At 40.2% G+C, this 18,788-nt stretch overlaps 1 protein-coding gene across 1 annotated transcript in view; it reads left to right on the top strand.

Annotated features, from left to right (window-relative positions):
• ERBB4 (erb-b2 receptor tyrosine kinase 4) overlaps positions 1–18,788 on the top strand; it is a 777,579-nt gene that overhangs the window by 536,590 nt on the left and 222,201 nt on the right. Inside the window, exons 18-19 of the mRNA XM_068968480.1 lie at positions 1,356–1,478; positions 4,902–5,000. Coding sequence (XP_068824581.1) covers positions 1,356–1,478; positions 4,902–5,000 — 222 coding nt within the window. The remainder of the gene's footprint in view (positions 1–1,355; positions 1,479–4,901; positions 5,001–18,788) is intronic.

Genomic DNA, 18,788 nt, shown 5'->3' with positions numbered 1-18,788 from the left:
CCTGCTTACCCATTCTCTCTGGCAATGGCATCTAAACTATGACATCTAAAATTATCAGCCTAATTTTACCCCATAACCAGCCCACTTCCGGATCTGGCATCGCCCACCCTGATCTCATCCTTCAGACCTGTCCTTTTCTGTGTGTTAGTTTCTTACATACCTTCTTCCTTCTTCCTGAGGCTGTGTCTAAACTGTTCTTGGTGACAGTATCCTCCCCCATGTCCATCCATGTTTATTATCTCAAGACTAGTTTTAAAGTCTACCTCCTTTTAGGAAGCCAAAAGAGCAAACCTCATTCCCCCTTTGTTATTTTATTCCTCTTCATTCCATAGCACATTCATTTATGATCTAGAATCAATTCATAGAATTTAGAATTTTTAACCTGGAAGGTATTCTAGGGCCTTGTTGCTTAAAATGTGTTCAAGGACCAACATCATAAAGAAGCAGCTTCTATCGTTCTATAAAAATGAAGATTTCAGCCCCAAATCCAGGCCTACTAAACCAAAGTCTGCATTTTAACAAAACCCTCCAGTAATTTACACGTACGTGAAAAATTTAGAAACACCGTGTTTGTTTATTGACATTGTGCTAGCTTGTTTTTTCTTTTTTTATGTATTTGCCCTGACTTCCTTGGTAAAGATATTAAATGCTAAAAAAAAGGTAGCTTTTTTAATTTTAAAAAAATTATTTAATTTTTATATTAAATTTCCTGAAATTAAAAAAAAAAACTTTGATAGAGTACAGTTGAATAAGTAAAATCTCTGAACCTTAGCTGAAGTTGTCCAAAAGAAGGAACATGAAGTAGAATTAAAAGCCCCGTATAAGTCTCTGCTGCTGCTGCTAAGTCGCTTCAGTCGTGTCCGAATCTGTGCGACCCCATAGATGGAAGCCCACCAGGCTCCCCCGTCCCTGGGATTCTCCAGGCAAGAACACTGGAGTGGGTTGCCATTTCCTTCTCCAATGCATGAAAGTGAAAAGTGAAAGTGAAGTCACTCAGTCGTGTCTGACTCTTAAAGACCCCATGGACTGCAGCCTGCCAGGCTCCTCCGTCCATGGGATTTTTCAGGCAATTAGTCTCTAGATTTTTATAAAAAATAGGGAAAAAAACATCCCTTAGACTAAGGTACATACTTGTTACTTGTGTTCACTCAGGTGAAGAGCATCAATAGAGAAAGAGTAGGGTTAGAGGAATGCTGAGTGATACATTTTATATACATAGGGTTTGTCAATCTAAAATGGGTTTGGGTGTGTTTTTTATGTGTGAGAAAGCAAACCAGACAGAAAGAGAGAGGAACACTGATTACTGGACTGAAAGTTGTATAACCTGTATTTTTTGTTTTTCTTTTGTTTTGTAGCTGGTAGAACCCTTAACTCCCAGTGGCACAGCGCCCAATCAAGCTCAACTTCGTATTTTGAAAGAAACTGAGCTCAAAAGAGTGAAAGTCCTTGGCTCAGGTGCTTTTGGAACTGTTTATAAAGTAAGTAAAAAATAACACATACCATCAGTTAGTTTCACTTTTGTTTCATACTTGTTTTAAATAATAGCCAGAGTTATTGTTCTAGCCAACCTAATTTCCTTTTTAATATTCTACGAGAAGAATCTATAGTATTGAGAAGTTGCTGCACAAATGAATTCATTAATTTGTATTGACCAAGTTGGGTTTGATCAGTCATGAAAAAGCAGGAAACACACCTCTACGAGCATTCGATCACGTGCTGCTGATTTTCAGCATCCCCTGAAAGGAGTTTAGGGTGGAGAACAGAAATGAGGCAATCTGTGCTCAGGGAAAAACTGGCGGAACAGGTCTTCAGGTAGGTATTTTCAGGAGCCGAGTTTATGAACCCAATTCTTAACATCTCCTTATATGTAGAAAATGCTTCAGAGTGAGGAAAAGGCTTCATGAAACTAGCAGAAATGTTCTGGAAAGATACATGCTCAATTGCATGTACTCTCTCTCCACCAAAATCACATAAATACTGACCTTCCCCCTCTTTGGAGCAGTTTGTTAGAGCTATTTGAGGTGCTGTATCCTGGGCTTCAGTCCTCATTTTGCCCTAAATAAAACTTAATTGCACCTCTCATGTGCATTTTTTTAAGTCAACAATCCAAAGACCTATCCATCTGGACCCTACTAGCCCATCTCTTCAGAACACACAGAAATACACTTCTAAAGCACTTTTTGCCTACCTTATAACATTTATAATTTAACAGATAATTTCCAGTTTTAATGTCTTCACCATTATATGCAAACTAAAAAAGTGACTTTGTAAAGTTCAGGTTAGATAGAAGGAGAGGGTAACATCATGGGTTTTAAATAAGAGAGATATTTGTGGAAAGGGAGAGTTCAAATGAAGGCATTTGTATGTTTACTTATTTAACTTAATTACAAAACCAATCAAAGGCCAAGCCCAAGGTTAATTGTGGTGAAATTTATTTTTAATTGTAAATAACAAGAATAAGAAACTCTGTTGGATAATACTAAATCCTTTTTGTAATGTCCATTGCTTCAATTACCAAAATTTGCTTTGACAAATGTCTTAAAGCGATATGCAAGCTTACATTTTTAAGAATATATCAGCTAAAATAGGTCAGATCTTAGTAATTTTGCATCTTAAAATGTTTTTTTTATATTTAAAGCAGAATTATTTAATGGAAGTTATTAATGATTGGAATATAAACCTTAATTTTCTCTCCTGAGTTTACCAAAATAATCTCATCTCTTTAAAATAAAACTTTAATTCTATGGTCATTTGCAGATGTTTCTAAATCTCCTGTTCTGCATATTTTGTTCAGTTAAATTTAAAACTATTAGCTGACTTGGTACTTTCTGGTTTTCAAAATCTTTGTATGTTCAAAGACACAAACTATCTTATCTGTTTCTCTTAATTATATCACGTTAGAAAAATATGGGCTTCCATTTTAAAAGTAACTCAATCTTGAAATGTACCTGGCATATAATCACCCTTATGTTTTTAAAGATGAGATGGTCTGGAAATTGAATTTTATTGTAAATCATGAATACTGTATAACTCAAGACCAAATGTTGTTTAGTAACCTTGGCAGGGAAAAATATTATTTAGACATTTAATAATAAAGCCTTATTAATAATTTTATATTAGCAACACTTATTTGCCCATTGTCCAAGAGTGGTGTATACTTATTGAAATTACTTCTATTAAAAGCTTTTTGAAAGTTCCATAAGTATGTTTAAATTTTATGCCTACAGTGTTTACAGTTGACCCTAAGTTTTAATTAAAATTATTAGTTCTTATGAGGACATGCTATCTTAAACTATAAAGAATTATTTTTGACCACAGAAATGCAAATTTGCCTAGCCAATTACCAGTTAATTTTTCCATCTGCTTGGAGTAATGCTGTGCCTAAACATAAGATATTTGAACCAATATCATAGGTATCAATATAGTTGAATTTTGATCCCATAGGGCCTAGAAAATAATGACTATATGACTATACTTATTTTGAAAGCAGTGAAAATTAATTTACAGTGAATTTATTTTCTTATTTTGAATGTATACTTTAGAGATATTTTCACATTGATTCCGTATCTTTATAAGGTAACCGCTTCTCAGGTTACTTTATTAAGTAATGGTAAGCCTGTTCTCCACTTGAGTACCATGAACAAGAAATCAGGCCTTGGGCTTCTCCACCTCCATTTCTACATTAATCATTTTTTTAAAATTGTACCATAGGAAGCTTGGCCTATTATTTTGCATTTGACAGATGGATTTCCCTATTCACTATTAAATTCACTTCTAAAGGTTTAAGTCTTTTTTTCTTTAATATTTTGACTTTTTAATAATTCCTATGTTTCTATCCTCTATGTTATTACCACTTTGGGTAACATATATATATTTTAGCATAGAAGTACTATGTGAAAAAGTTTCAAAAATGTTTATAATTACAAGCAAATGGTATTAAGAAAAACAAGAAGTGGAGCTGCTCTCTTCCATTCATTTTAATGTTAAAACTGTCCTTAGAAGATGTTTCTAATGTCAAGGCTAAGAAATTAAAATTTGAGATTTTTTTACATGTAGACTCATATCTTCATCTGTGTGCCTTTGGAAGGATACACTTAAAAAAGTATTCTTGTATATTTCACGCATTCCTATATTATCAGGATCATTGTCCTCAGTTAAATGGTTGAATTGTTTACCCAGAAATGCTGTTATTTAACATAACATTATACTTTAATCAAACTCTACCTATTTTATACTTTCCCACAATACATAGATGTTGTTCATATTATATTTCTATAAGAAAAGAAAACTTGCAATGACTAATGTAAATATTTTATATTACTTTAGAAATGATAAAAATCCTTGGTACATACATAGTATTAAATAATGTAGACAAATTAATATGTGTTCAATACTCCTTAGTACTTGCCTTTTAAAACTAATTCTTAAAAAGTCACTTTAGAACATGAATTCTTAAATCAATCAGAATTTTGATACATGAGAATGTGCTTTTTTATCTTATTGTATTTTTATTTGCAGAATAATTAGATAATATTAAAGCTGAGAAGAACCACTAACATTATATAGCCCAGTCTTCTAAATTACAAATAAGACAATTGAAGTTCAAAAATCAGAACAGCCTTCTCAAAGTCATAAGAAATTGATGATATCATCCAAGTCAAATATTATTATTACATATATTTCAATGATTTTTTCTTTCTTTTTTTTTTTAACTATTTAAAGCCTTTTTTATGTATACAAATGAATTTTATAATAGTGTAAACACCTTGAAAGCAGAATATATATGTGACTCATTTTCTGGGAATGAAAGCACATGACTGGTTAAATCAAATTTTGTGTCTGATCTAAATGTTGTATCTGTGTTAATATAGATTTAATGTGAAAATTTTTTCCCCACAAAGGGTATTTGGGTCCCTGAAGGAGAAACAGTGAAGATTCCTGTGGCTATTAAGATCCTTAATGAAACAACTGGTCCCAAAGCCAATGTGGAATTTATGGATGTAAGTACAGACACCAGGCGATCACATTTTTATCCATTATTGACTACTTTTAAAACTAAAAAAAAAAACAAACTCCAACTTCAAAGTGTCTTCATTTGTAATGGCATAATCTTATAATTAAAGGCTTGGGCAAGGGTCAAAAAACTTTTGCTTAAAAGACCAGAGAATAAATTTTACAGCTTATTCCTGCAATGTGATCTTTGTGGCAACTACTCAGCTCTCTTCCTTTGGTAGATTATCAACCATAGACAATTAAAAACAGTGCAGGAATGAGTCTGACTGTGTTCCAGTAAAACTTTATTTACATGAGTAAGCTGAAGGCCAGGTTTGGCCTGCAGACAAAATCCTGCTCTCAAGGGCCATGTGTTTAAGCACTGTGCCAAACTGCATTTGAGAGTAGTGATGATTTGAAAAATTAACCAGACTGTTTTATTTTATTGTTGTTATGATCTGTTTAGTTGAAAACATCAATCAAGATTAGTTTCAATAGTTGCCATTAAATTTAAATAGTAACTCAGATAATTGCTCATTGAAACTTAGTTTTTTCAATTCAGACTGCAGAGAAGCCCTCATAGGTAAAATGCTCCAACTATAGAATAGCGTACTGTTAGCTCAGCTGGTAAAGAATAATCTGTCTGCAATGTGGGAGATCCTGGGTCCATTCCTGGGTCTGAAAGATCTGCTGGAGAAGGGATAGTCTACCCACTCTAGTACTCTTGGGCTTCCCTGGTGACTCAGACAGTGAAGAATCTACCTGTAATGCAAGTAGGCCTAGGATTCCTGGGTTGGGAAGATCCCCTGGAGAAGGGAACAGCTACCCACTCCAGTATTCTTTCCATGAGAATCCCCATGGAGAGAGGAGCCTGGCAGGCCCCAGTCTATGGGGTCCCTAAGAGTCAGACACAACTGAGTAACTTTCACTTTTTTCATAGAATAGTAAGAGAGTTCTGAAGAATAAGTGTACTTTATAAGGTCAATGGGAACTTTGATTTCCCCTAGCAAAAATTGTAGATTGAGCTGTTTAGCAAATCTCAGAAAGTACGACAGATGAGACTTGATATGTAGCATGCTGTTATTTTTTTACATTCAACACAAGGTATCTTGCCAGGGGAACTATCAAAGACCCATATGTATTCTTTCTCTAACTTTTGGCATAATGTCTTCAGTAATAAGAATGATTTTGATTTTCAAATGACCTTTATATGAAAGTATATGCACTCTGATTTTTAAAAAGATGCATTGCTGTGCATTTCTACCCTTTTCTCTTGTAAGCTCTTTTGTAAGTTTTACAGGAGCTCACATTGTGGTGCTGGATAATTTATTTGGGTATAATGCTATAACCATCTTATATAGGTCTACTTTTAATAACTTATTGGTTTTTGTATAATAGGGCTGATAATTTTAGTGAAACCAACCAGTTGCTCTGATTGATTGATGCTGATGCCAAAAGCTCTATTTATTATTGTTGATTGGTGAAAGCTCAAGTGTTATTGTCACTTAGTCCTTAAGTTGTGTCCAACTCTTTTATGACTCCATGGATTATAGCCCATCAGGCTTCTCTATCCACGGGGTTTCCCAGGTTAGATTACTGAAGTGGGTTGCTATTGCCTTCTCCAGGAGATATTCCAGACTCAGGGATTGAACCTGAGTCTCATGTATTAGCAGGTGGGTTCTTTTCCACTAGGATCACCTGAGAAAGCCCCTGCTTGCCTGTACCAGTGCAAAATCGAATCCCCAAGACAGAGCTTGGGTGAAGTAGAAAAGAATAGCTTATTGCTTTGCAAGGCAGAGGGGAACAAAGGAGGCTTTCACTCTTGAAATTGGTTGTCCCAACCCTTGATGGTTTAATGAGGAGTTTTATAGCACTGGTTTAAGGGTGGAGTTGCTGATAAAATTAGGGTGTATGCTGGGCCTGCATTTCTTTAATATAGCCTCAGTTGCTCTCTTGAAAGTTTTGAGTTTCTTTTATCTGGAATGAAGAATGCTACTCTTCCATTTGTTGGAGGTTTTAGTTCTTTTTTGAACTGTGGTGTTGGAGAAGACTGTTGAGAGTCCTTTGGACTGCAAAGAGATCCAACTAGTCCATTCTAAAGGAAGTCAGTCCTGAATATTCATTGGAAGCTGAAGCTCCAGTACTTTGGTCACCTGATGCAAAAAACTGACTCATTGGAAAAGTCCCTGATGTTGGGAAAGATTGAATGCAGGAGGAGGAGACAACAGAGGATGAGATGTTTGGGTGGCATCATCAACTCGATAAACATGAGTTTGAACAAGCTCTAGGAGTTGGTGATGGACAGAGAAGCATTGTGTGCTGCAGTCCATGGGGTTGCAAAGAATCAGACAGGACTGAGTGACTGAACTTAGTTCTGTAAAGAGCTCAAAGATATTGTTATGTGTATCTCTTGAGAGGAAACAGGGCCCTGCCCCAAAGCTACACTATTTTTTCTAGGCTGTTCCTCCCTTGTCTCTGCATCCCCTCCCTTCTCTGATTAGCAACTGTTTGAACCTCTCTTTTAGAACTCAGGCAAGGTTGTGGAGGCTGAGCAGAAAGGCTCCAGGCCCAGGAGCCCCACAGGGTCGTGCTTAGTTTCAGCGCTGTGTCTTACTGATTGTTAAATATTTAAAAAATGATCCTTGTTGCATATCTACCAACACCTATCTAAAGTCTATGGAATCCAGTAACTAAATATTCTTTCTTCTGCACTCTAAAAATTCTGACACACTCTGCAGTTGATTCATATATTAATATGTAAAACTGAAGGCTTTTTCAGCAATGTCACAATCAATTTGATCTTGATCATAAGTATAAATTCGTGAAGGGAACTTTCAAAGTAAAAATGACAATGTGTAGACACAGTGTAGGTTAATATGTAAAACTGGTATAGAAAGATCTTACTCAGTCTAGACTGTAGCCAAAGCTGAAATTCACAAGAATGCTAATAATCTCTGCTGGAGACTTAGACAGCCATTTTTGTCGTATTTCCATGGAAACAGACTGGCAAAAAGGGGTTAAGAGGCTACAGAATAATCACCTAGGAAAGAAGCTCTGAAAACCTCATCATGATTTTGAATGATTATTTGAAAGCTCCTAACCCCATCCATTTTTTTCTTTTCCCTCATCTGAAGTCTATTCCCATGGAAACAGAAGTAGGGATGGCAGCTTGAAGTCATAGATTTCTGCTGAAATTTAGATGAGGCTCTGATTGAGCCATGAAAGGAATCATTTTCCTAGATAGTTGATGGATCTGGTGACCAACAGACTCTCACAGTCTGATCTTATTAAAAGTGAAAAGAAAAAAAAAACATGAGGGAAAATATTTTGACTGCACTTTTCCTACCTGCTGAATAGTTGCTAGAAGATTAACAGATTGATGGACTTCTATTGGCAGTTTCAACAGATAGCAAGCATTTTCTCAACTTCTTTCATATCACTAGGAGAGCTTCACAATGATTAAAATATAGCTGAATTGGCAAAATTAATGGTGAATTAAGCATTTAAGTAGACTGGCATAACTTTAATTCAAACACATAGCTACTCTTTGTACCTAAGTTTTTAGCTCATCTGTTATGTGTGTAGAATGTTATAAGTACTTAAATAACATATCAATAAAAAGGTCTTTGTTAGTAAAATTGTTTGTAATTTGGACCTAAGAATTGAGCTGAAATTGCTCAATATTCCCACACTTATTAAGTTAAAAGTCATTTTTGGCATATGTATTAGTTTGAGTTGTTCCAGAAGCAGAAGCTGACCATGAGACAAGGATTTGAGTGAAAGTAGTTTATTTTGGAGGTGAGGGACTCATCAGTAAGAAGAAATGGAAATGAGAAAGGGGAATCAGTAAAACCAACTGCCGTCATGAATGACTGGAGGTTCTTTCCATTGGAGAGATTCTGGCAGCTCGTGAAGGACATACACCTCAGAGTTACTCTCCTTAAAGTACAAGGGAGGTGATGGAAGGACTCCAGCTGTCAGTCTTTGATTGAGGGATACTGGAAGAGAAACGCGTTTATTCTCCTGCATGCCCTACCTGCTGAATGTGGCAAAACAAGCTTCAATAGCAAGAGAAAGCCACTGGGCAAAGAAAGGCAGGAGAAAGTCAGTACAGCACTATGGAAGAACATTCCAAGGATAACTTTCAAACAAGAATAAATGCGTCCATGCTACATATCTCTTTTGAAAACTGGGTCTGTAGATATGTATTTGTATATGTGTGTGAGTGTGTGCATGTGTGCCTATGCTTTATATCATTTTATAGGAGGAAAATAAAGTCTCTTTTGTAAACAATCTGCATACATTTATGAATATGAAGTGTCAGGGGAGTTCGTAATTGGCTCAGTTCTGTCTCACCACAGCAAAAATTTGAAGCGAAGGATGAACCAGTGTTACATCTCGGTTTTATTAGGAAAAACAAAGGACAGTACACCCTTGAGGCGTGGGACAGGTGGACCCAAAAGTCAAGAGAAGAGAAGAGAGGTCTCAATTCTTCTAGTCTTCCCCTTTCATACATTTGTCTCCTCATCCCTGAGCCTGCCCTATGTAAACTGGGCTAGCCAAGAGGGCTGTTTGTTTCACCTGAGGTCCTCGGACCTTCCTTGGTTCTATTTTTGCAGGCTTTTCCTTTCTTTGTCTTTTAGCCTCTGCCATTCTGGACTCCTTTTTCCTTTTATAACTACCTAACCTGCTCCCCTTAAGAGATAGGAGGCCCAGTTCTTTGGGAATAAGGTTTCTCTGGCTACTTTCTGCTGAACTGGGATGGTGAGGGGCATGGGGCCTCCCCCTCTTGCTAGTCTCAAGCCTCAGAGTCCTTATAGCAGTGTCCATCTAAGGGTAGACACTGCTATAAGAACTGCTATTTTCCCTGGTTGGCTATAGTTTTATATATCCTTGTTGAACTGGAGCTGCATGTTGTAGCTTGTTGACCTGGGCAGAGACAAAATGGGTTAGACAGTTGATAATACATGGAGCAATCATAAGCAGCATCAATATGATGCTGTAACATCCTTGTGATAACAAGGATTAGTAGGTGCATTAGCCAACTCCAAATTTCCCCTCACCAGGAGAAGGATCCTCCAAAGAGACTGCAGCTACCCCAGGAACTCTCCAGCTTGTTCTTTGAGATCCTGTAGGGTCTGAATGTTTTTCTTGAGGACTGTGAGACTTCCTTTAACTTAGCTGGAGGTATTTACCCAGAAACAACACATTTCACTCAAGATGGCTCAAGTTCCTCCTTTTACAGGGATCAGGAGATCTATCTCCTGTGTCTTTTGGAGTACAACCCCTGCCAAGCTGTGTTGACTCTTTAGAGCTGAAAAATCTTATCCCCAGAAACTTAATTTTGGGGGTTCATTAGAATGGCACTCATTTGTAGTTCTGAATAGGTATCTGAGATCTCCCAGGGGCTCACAGGTGTATTGAGTGTCCTCTTCTGTTTTCTTCCATGGCTTGACTTGTGAGTTAGTGAATCCAGAAGTCGTGTCCTGGTATCTTGACTGCTGCGGGAGTAAAAAGTATTACAGGGTAGGGGCCCTTCCATATGGACTGGATTTGAGCCTTTGAGGACCCATCGTTCCAGACTTTAGGACGTGGGTCCCTGGAGCATATAGTGGTGACTCTTTAGAATCTTTTGGTCCTGGTTGACACCCCACAAGCATACATCCTGTTGGAATTGCCCAGTGGCCATGGTATAAGACCAGAGAGTCTGAGCCTCTGAGTCTAGGAAGAGGTTGTTTACATAAGTGAAAGGTCTCCCATATAGCATCTCATAAGGACTAAGACCAATCTGTTCCTTAGGGGCAATGCGGGTACAGAGGAGAGCTATTGGTAAAGCCTTCTTCCATCCCAGAGAGGTCTCCTGGGTTATCATTTTTATTGCTGATTTTAAGAATTGGTTGGCTCTTTCTAATTTTCCTGAAGACTGAGGCTTCCAGGCATGATGGAGATAATAAGTAATGCCCAATGCTTTAAAGACCCCTTAGGTGACCTTAGAAGTAAATGATGTCCCATTGTCACTTTCTAATGACCTGGGTAGACCAAATCTTGGGATGATTTCATGGAGCAGTTTTTGTACTACCTCCTCAGCCTTCTCACTCCATGTGGGAAAGCCTTCAGTCCATCCTGTGAGTGTATCAATAATGACGAATTGGTATTTATACCCTTGAGAAACTAGCATCTGGGTGAAGTCCACCTCCCAGTTTCTCCTGGGTAGGTCCCATGTCGTTGGATGGGCTGGGCCAGCTGGGGTCTTCAAGCTCTTTGTGGGGTGTTTAATTGGCAAGTGGGGCAGGAGGAGACCACTTGCATTATAGTCATTTGGAGGCCTGTTCCTCTGAAGGACTTTTCTAGTAATCTTTGGAGGGCCTTTTCCCCTAGATGAGTGGTGGCATGTAAGGAATTAACCAACATCCATTGGAGGTTCCCAATGGGAGAAAAAGGAGTCCCGCCTTTTGGAACCACCCCATATGATCCTGAAAGCCATCACGCTTAGTTTTAAGGGTCTCACCTTCAAGATGTGAAGGAGTTTCTGGCAAACTAGTCTATGGAACTAAGTTTCCTGTTAGGTCATTATTTTGTAATGCTGCTCTCTTAGCTGCCTGATCAGCTAGTTGGTTCCCTCATGCCACTTCTGTACTCCCTTTATGGTGTCCTTTATAGTGGGAAACTGGTACCTCAGTGGGCAGATGAACTGCCTCCAAGAGCCTAAGGATTTGATCACCATATTTGAATGGGTACCCTCAGGTGGTCAAGTGGCCTCTTTTTTTCCCAAATAGCAGCATGTGCATGTAGCACCAGAAAGGCATACTTGTAGTCTGTGTAAATGGCCACTCTTTTTCCTTTTCCCAGCTCTAAAGCTCGAGTCAGGGCTATGAGTTCAGCTAATTGGACTGAAGTATCTGGTGGCAAAGGTTTAGGACTCAAAATTGTAGACTGCTGCATATCCAGCTCTTCTTTTTCCATCCAAGACAAAGCTGCTTCCATCAGTGTACCAGATTTCCTCAGGATTGGTCAGAGGATCTTCTGACAATCTCTCACGCGATTTTGTCCAGTTGTCCAGGGTTTTTAGGCAAGAGTGAAAGTGGAGAGAGCCCTCAGGGGTAGGCAGGAGGGCAGCTGAATTAAGAACCTCACAAGGGGATATAGTCAGGCCTGGATTTTCCATCAGCACTACTTGATATCTGAGGACTTTTTGATCAGACACCCATAAATGGGCTCTCCCAGTTAGGAGTTGTTTCACTTGGTGGCTGGTAAAAATAGTTTGCCCCCAAAAGAGAGTTTTAAAGCATCTTCTATCAGGATTACAACAGTTGCAAGATTTAAAAGGCAGGGAGGCCAGTCTTGGGTGGTTGGGTCGAGTCTCTTGGATAAGTAAGCTACAGGCTGGGCTCAGGTCCCAGCCTTGGAGTTAACAATCCCAAGGCTATTCCTTCTTTTTCATGGACATAAAGTTGGAATGCTTTTTCTGGGTCTGGCAACCTCAAGGCAGGTGCTTGAGTTAAGGCTTGTTTTAGTGTAGTCTCTGCCTTCTTTTGAGGAGTTCCCCACATCAGTGGAATTGAATCATCCTGTCCCTTCAAGCTTTCATATAAGGGCTGGGCAATTAGACCATAGTTGGATATCCAGATTCTAATATACCCAGTTAGCCTCAGGAAAGCTCGCAAAACTGGAGGATTCCTTGTACTTGATCAGAGGACAGCCTCCTGGACCCATGTATAATCTGAACTCCCAGATAAGTGACTTTAGTCTTGACCATCTGTGCCTTAGCACGGGAGACTTTATATCCCCCCTCTGCCCAAAAGTTTAGAACCTGAATTGCATATTGTTGGGCATTTTTCTCATCTGGAGAGCAGATTTGTAGGTCATCTACATATTGTAATATTTTCCTATTAGGTCCCAGGTCCAGATCTAGGAGATCCTGGCTAACAGCCTACTTAAACAGGTTGGGGGTGTCTGAACCCCTGAGGTAATACTGTCCAAGTCATCTGTTGGTGTTTTTTTCCTGAAGCCGCCTATTCGAAGGCAGAAAGTTGTTGGGATTCTTTAGCCAATGGTATGCAAAAGAATCCATCTTTGAGATCCAAGACTGTAAACCACTTGGCACTGTGTGGGATTTCTCCCAAAATTACATAGAGATTGGATACTGTGGGATGGAGAAGGGCTACAGCTTCATTTATGATCTGGAAATCTTAAACCATTCACCAGGTCCCATGCTTTTTCTTTATAGGAAGGATTGGGGTGTTACACAGCAGGTTTGTGGGGACCATTAGCCCACAGGCATGGAATTTATTTATTAAAGGCTGTAGTCCTTCCTGAGCTTCTCTTCTGAGGGGATATCATTTCTGGTTTGGAAACCGAGTGGGATGTCGGAGGACAGTGATGACCTGTTGAGCATGGTGAGCTCATCCAGGAGTCCCCTGGGCCCACACTTGGGGGCTAATTTTGTCCTCCCATAGCTTTTGGTCCCTCCCTATTGGACAGGATGTAATGGGTTCCTAAGTAGTAACAGAAGCTGTAGAGCTCTAGGGGCTGAAAAAGCTTCCTATCACAAGGGTGGTCCCCTGTTTAGTGACTATATCTTTTCCCAATAAGGGAGTAGGACACTCAGGGACCACCATAAACTGGTGGGAAAATATTTGTCCATCCCAGCAACTAAGAAGTACTTGAGTGAATCTTTCAGTAATTGTTTTTCCTGTAGCACCCCAAATGGTACAGGTTTGGAAGGAGAAGACTCCGGAGGAGGAGGACAGGACAAAGTAGGTAGCCCCAAGTTGCACCCGTGGCTCCAGCCCTGTGATGGCTATCTGTGGCAGGCAGGCTGGCTGGAGTGGGCTGCTTCAGTCCTGTTGAACCATCCTGAGGGAATGCTTGGCACTTGACCTTGAAGCTCATGGGTCCTGAGGGCAGAGTGCCACCCAATGTCCCAATTGATGGTTATTGTAGCAAACCATTTTAGGAGACTTGTCAGGGTTTGGACACTCTTTGGCCCATTGCCCCACCTGTCTACAGATGAGTCATTTGCCCTGTGCCTTTTCCTTCAAATACTCAGAGTTTGCATAAGGCTTCCCTGGAGGGTGACCAACATCTGGGCATGCCTTATCTCTTTCCTTCTCTCCCTTTGCTGGGCCTTGGCCTCCCTCTCCTGTTCTGTTATAAAAGGTATTGGTGGCTGTCTGGACCATCTCATCTAAAGAGGCAGCAGAGTCCTGTTTCTGAAGCTGTAACTTTCTCCTGATGTCAGATGCACATTGGGACAGGAATCTGTCTTTTAAAATCACCTGACCCTCATAAGAGTCTAAGTCCAGATTGGTAAACTTTTGGAGGGCCTCTTTTAGACTTTCCAGAAAGGCAACAGGGTTCTCACTGGACTCCTGAGTTATTGCTGAGATTGGGCTTAGTCCCACGACTAATAGGCTTCTTTCTATTTCCATGGGTGGACTTCCTTAGGGGCGAGTCTTTCTGAAGCTTATCCTACCCAGTACTGTTGCAACCTGAGAGCCAGGTGTCCCCGGGTCAGGATGCAGATCCCCAGGCAAGCTGAGGCATGACAGCCTCCTGGAGATCGAGTCCCTGAGCAGGTCAAGGCATGTTGTCTCCCAAGAATTGGGTCCCTTGGCAGGTTGAGGTATGTCAGCCTCCTGGGACCCCTGGACTGGCAGATCCCTGAGCAAGCTGAGGCGTGACATCCAACCAAGAACCAGATCCCTGGACAGGTCAAGGCAGGTCGACTTCCTGGGACCCCTGGACTGGAGTTGGGTGTCCTCAAGGTCTCCAGCGTGACCAGTGCTGGGTAGGATTAAGGGGTTGTAATCTTAACTTATTGCTGATTTGTCCACCACGGATGGGAATAGATATGACTTAAAGCAATCCACGCCTGTCCCCTGAGACTGGGAACCTGGTGAACTGGGAACCTGTGAACCTAAGCCTTATCTTCTTACTGCTCTGAGGGCATGTAAGTCATTGATTTCCTCCCCTAGTCTTCCGTAAGAGCAGTTTAGGGTGTATCCAATGGTGAACATTTCATTGTCATAGATCTAATTTAGGTAATAGCAGAAGTAATGACAAAGCAGTGGGTTATCTGGTCCTGTAAGGGCCATTAAGGGTATTTTAATAATCAGTGGGCTGGAGCAATGTTGCCTACAAGGGGGCAGTATCCTGGGTGTAGGAGTTAATAAGTGGCTTCAGAACAAATTAAGAGACCAGATGTTCCATTAAAGTGGAGTGGAGATTTGATCCAGGGGTATGTTTGTAACTTTAGAGGGGTGGTAAGGGTTTAGGCCAAATGGCCTGCAGGGCTAACTCCCAAAGTGGCAAACATTATCCCTGGAAGCCCAGTTGCCCTTGAAGGGATGCCAAGCGATGGACTTCTAGCAGGCATTGTGTGCCTGTCACCTGCCTTAGTGGGTTCACTGAGAGATGCTGTTGTTGCACATGTTGTAGGAAACACAGGAGATGAAGGCCTGAATATCTAGAGAGATTGGATATTATACAGTATTTTCCTCCTAGGACAGCTAATTTCTAGTTGTTCCTCCAGAAGATTGTAGAGGCAACATTGTGGGCCCGGACAGGGCTCAGGAAAAGAACATGAAACTGGAGGGAAGGAGGCAGGGCTTAAAAGAATGACATAACCCAAGGGCATGACAGAAACCAATTACAATCAAATGGGTCCAAGATGACAAGTCAAATTCAATTAAACCCATTGATCCTCAATCTGCAAACTAAGTGACACATCAGAGGTGCTGGGACAGTTTCAAGGCACTGTCAAAATGAGGACAAACTGTCAAAACAATTGGGGATTATCCAATTGTTGGAATGATCCTCCCACTCATTAGCATATGAAATCACCCAGTTGTGGGGGTTGGGGGGGGAACTAACCACACCACATTCCATGGCCGCTTCACTCTCCTCTGTGATGGCCCACACCCTGTGGAGTATGCTTCTCTCTGACCCTAAACAAATGCACCTCTTAACTATCGCTGTGTCTCTCACTGAATTTTTGGAATGAGACATGCTTTATTAGGTCCTGAAGCCAGGCACCATGGGTTTTGGCTGGGCTCAAGTCCCAGGAGAAAACAGCTGAAGGATGGATGGGAGGTAAAAACAGTGGAAAAAACGTGCTGAGGAATCCCCTTCATAACCTGCCAGAAAATCTGCTAACTACCTGACCTGTGCTCACAGTTTTCATTGGTCTGATCTTTGGCATAAAGAAAATTAAGGACAGATGGAACCCCCCCACCCCCCCCGACTTGGGCAACAGCTACTGGGGCCTAGCGGATAGTGGAGCCTTTGGGACACACTGAGGCATAGCCCCTGCCAGAGTCCCTCAACCGCACTCACTGCCGCTTGCCTGTTCGCGGGGGGTTCGAGGAAGCAAGAAACAAGAGATTGTAAAGGAATTCAGATTTTCTTAGCCATATATTCTTCCAGCTATAGGATCAGAGACTTCCTACCCCAACTGGAGGTCTTCTGGAATCTGAGACTGAGCCACGTGAGCTTTCTGCTGAGTTTGTTTTTTTGCTGTCCCCATTTCCAGCATGCTGGGCTTCTTGTCACTTCCCCTGTGCTGAGTTTTCTTTGCATTCCGTTTCCACCGCTGGAGCTTTCACCGAGTTGGGCTTCTGCTGTGTTTAGCCTCCCAGACTCCTTTTCCCTATTCTACCTACCTAACATTAAGCATTAGACCTTTGTTCGGCTTCTCTGGTGGCTCAGTGGTCTAAAGAATCTGCCTGCCAATGTGGGTGACATGGCTTAGATCACTGGGTGGGGAAGATCACTTGGAGAAGGGAATAGAAACCCACTCTAGTATTCTTGCTTGGAAAATTCCATGGACAGAGGACCCTGGTGGTGGGCTACAGTCCATGGGGCTGCAGAGAGTCAGACACAACTTAGTAACTAAACAACCACCACAACAAGACGTTTGTGATGCCCTCCTTCCCCACTACTTTACACTTAGGGTAGACTATTCTAGATTCAATAATTACTGCTACTAGGTTTATCAGATATAGCTGTGCATTACTTGTTACATATGCGGCAACTTAACACTCAAAATTCATTGCAACTACTACTTCTGTTGATTTCCAAGGGCAAAGGAATGGCCTTTTATATTTCCTTAGAATTTTTACCATAGGCAAAAATAAGTAAGGAGCAATTTGCATTCTATTAAATAATACACTAAAAGCAAGAGGAGGATTTGGTCACAAGGTTGTTAGTCAGCTCACCTGAGTATGTCTAATGGATTCATAATGATGATAATAACACACTTCTAGTGAATGGCCAGTACATTCTTCATTCCCATAAAAGAAGATCATATTGAACATTAAGAAAATGACTCTAAAGGTCCACCTTCTTAAGAAGAATGCCTCCATTAATACACTCTCCTAGTTCTTATTTTAAACAGCACCAGTTCATTGGGAAAGCGCAGATATTTTTTGTTTTGTTTGTCTCTCTTTAAAAAAATGCATTAAATGATGCATAACATATACTTTTAAAATGATGCTAATGAGCAGAATCCCTGGAATTGAAGACCATGGTCTGGTCAGGTCAGACAGACTCTTGAGTTTATCTGAGCTTCCACCACTCTGTTCTTTTTGTTTATCTCCCCTGATATTTAAGCCCACTATCATTTGACATTATTTTATTTGTCTAGGAAGTGAATATGTTTTTAAATGTTTTGCTTAATTCATTTCTTTTCTTAGAAAAAACCAATCTTTGGATAAAAGAAATGCTGTAACTATCCTAAGTTTCAGTGACTGATCAATAATACTTCAGGTTAATGTTCACTAGAATCTTCTTGGCTTCAATTCCAGCTTCCCTACCAAATCACCCATATAATTCATGAAAAGGTACTGCAATGAGATATGTTTCAGAAGAGTCAACTTATTATGTAAATGGTTATTTTCTTGTTAAAAGGTAAATAATTAGTTTTCTTCTCCATATACAATAGGAGCTTTTATTTATCTTACACATCAGTCATTTTATTATTTTCTCAAGATGTGTCTGTGAGAATTGTGTTTCTGTGTTACTCTCCTTTGTATCATCTTTAGGATACTCAGTGTTAGTGGGAGTTGTTTCAACTCTTGTTTTCGTTCAATCACTAAGTTGTGTCCGACCCTTTGGGAGCCCATGGACTGCAGCATGCCAGGCTTCCCTGTCCTTCAACTCTCAGTTCAGTCACTCAGTCATGTCTGACTCTTTGCGACCCCATGGACTACAGCACTCCAGGCTTCCCTGTCCATTACCATCTCCCAGAGTTTATTCAAACTCCAAGACTGAGTCTGTGATGCCATCCAACCATCTCATCCTCTGTCATCCCCTTCTCCTCCCACCTTCATTCTTTCCTAGCATCAAGGTCTTTTCAAATGAGTCAGTTCTTTGCATCAGGTAGCCAAAGTATTGGAGTTCCAGCTTCAGCATCAGTCCTTCTAAGGGATTTTCCCAATCCAGGGATCAAACCCAGATCTCCCACATTGCAAGCAGATTCTTTACCAGATGAGCCACAAGAGAAGTCCATCCTTCATCTCTAGCTGATGTCATATTAGCGGGATGAGGAAATCTGCTCTGAAATCTCAGTAGTACCTCTAGTTCAACTAACTCAGATGGTGTCTTTTCATTTCCTTTTCTTCATCTCTTCTGTTTTTAATCTTACCCATTTAATAATAATAATCTTACCCATTTACTTTTTTGGATCCATAAGAAATTTGGAATTTACTTTTAAATGTCATAGCCCCTCAAACTACTACTACAAATTCAAGAACAATGCTTTGATTCTATTTCATAAACACATTTAGAGATCATCA

The sequence above is a fragment of the Capricornis sumatraensis genome, chromosome 3, assembly GCF_032405125.1.
Source record: "Capricornis sumatraensis isolate serow.1 chromosome 3, serow.2, whole genome shotgun sequence".
Taxonomy (NCBI): domain Eukaryota; kingdom Metazoa; phylum Chordata; class Mammalia; order Artiodactyla; family Bovidae; genus Capricornis; species Capricornis sumatraensis.
The sequence above is the reverse complement of the archived record's forward strand: the minus strand, read 5'-3'. Positions and strand labels throughout refer to the sequence as shown.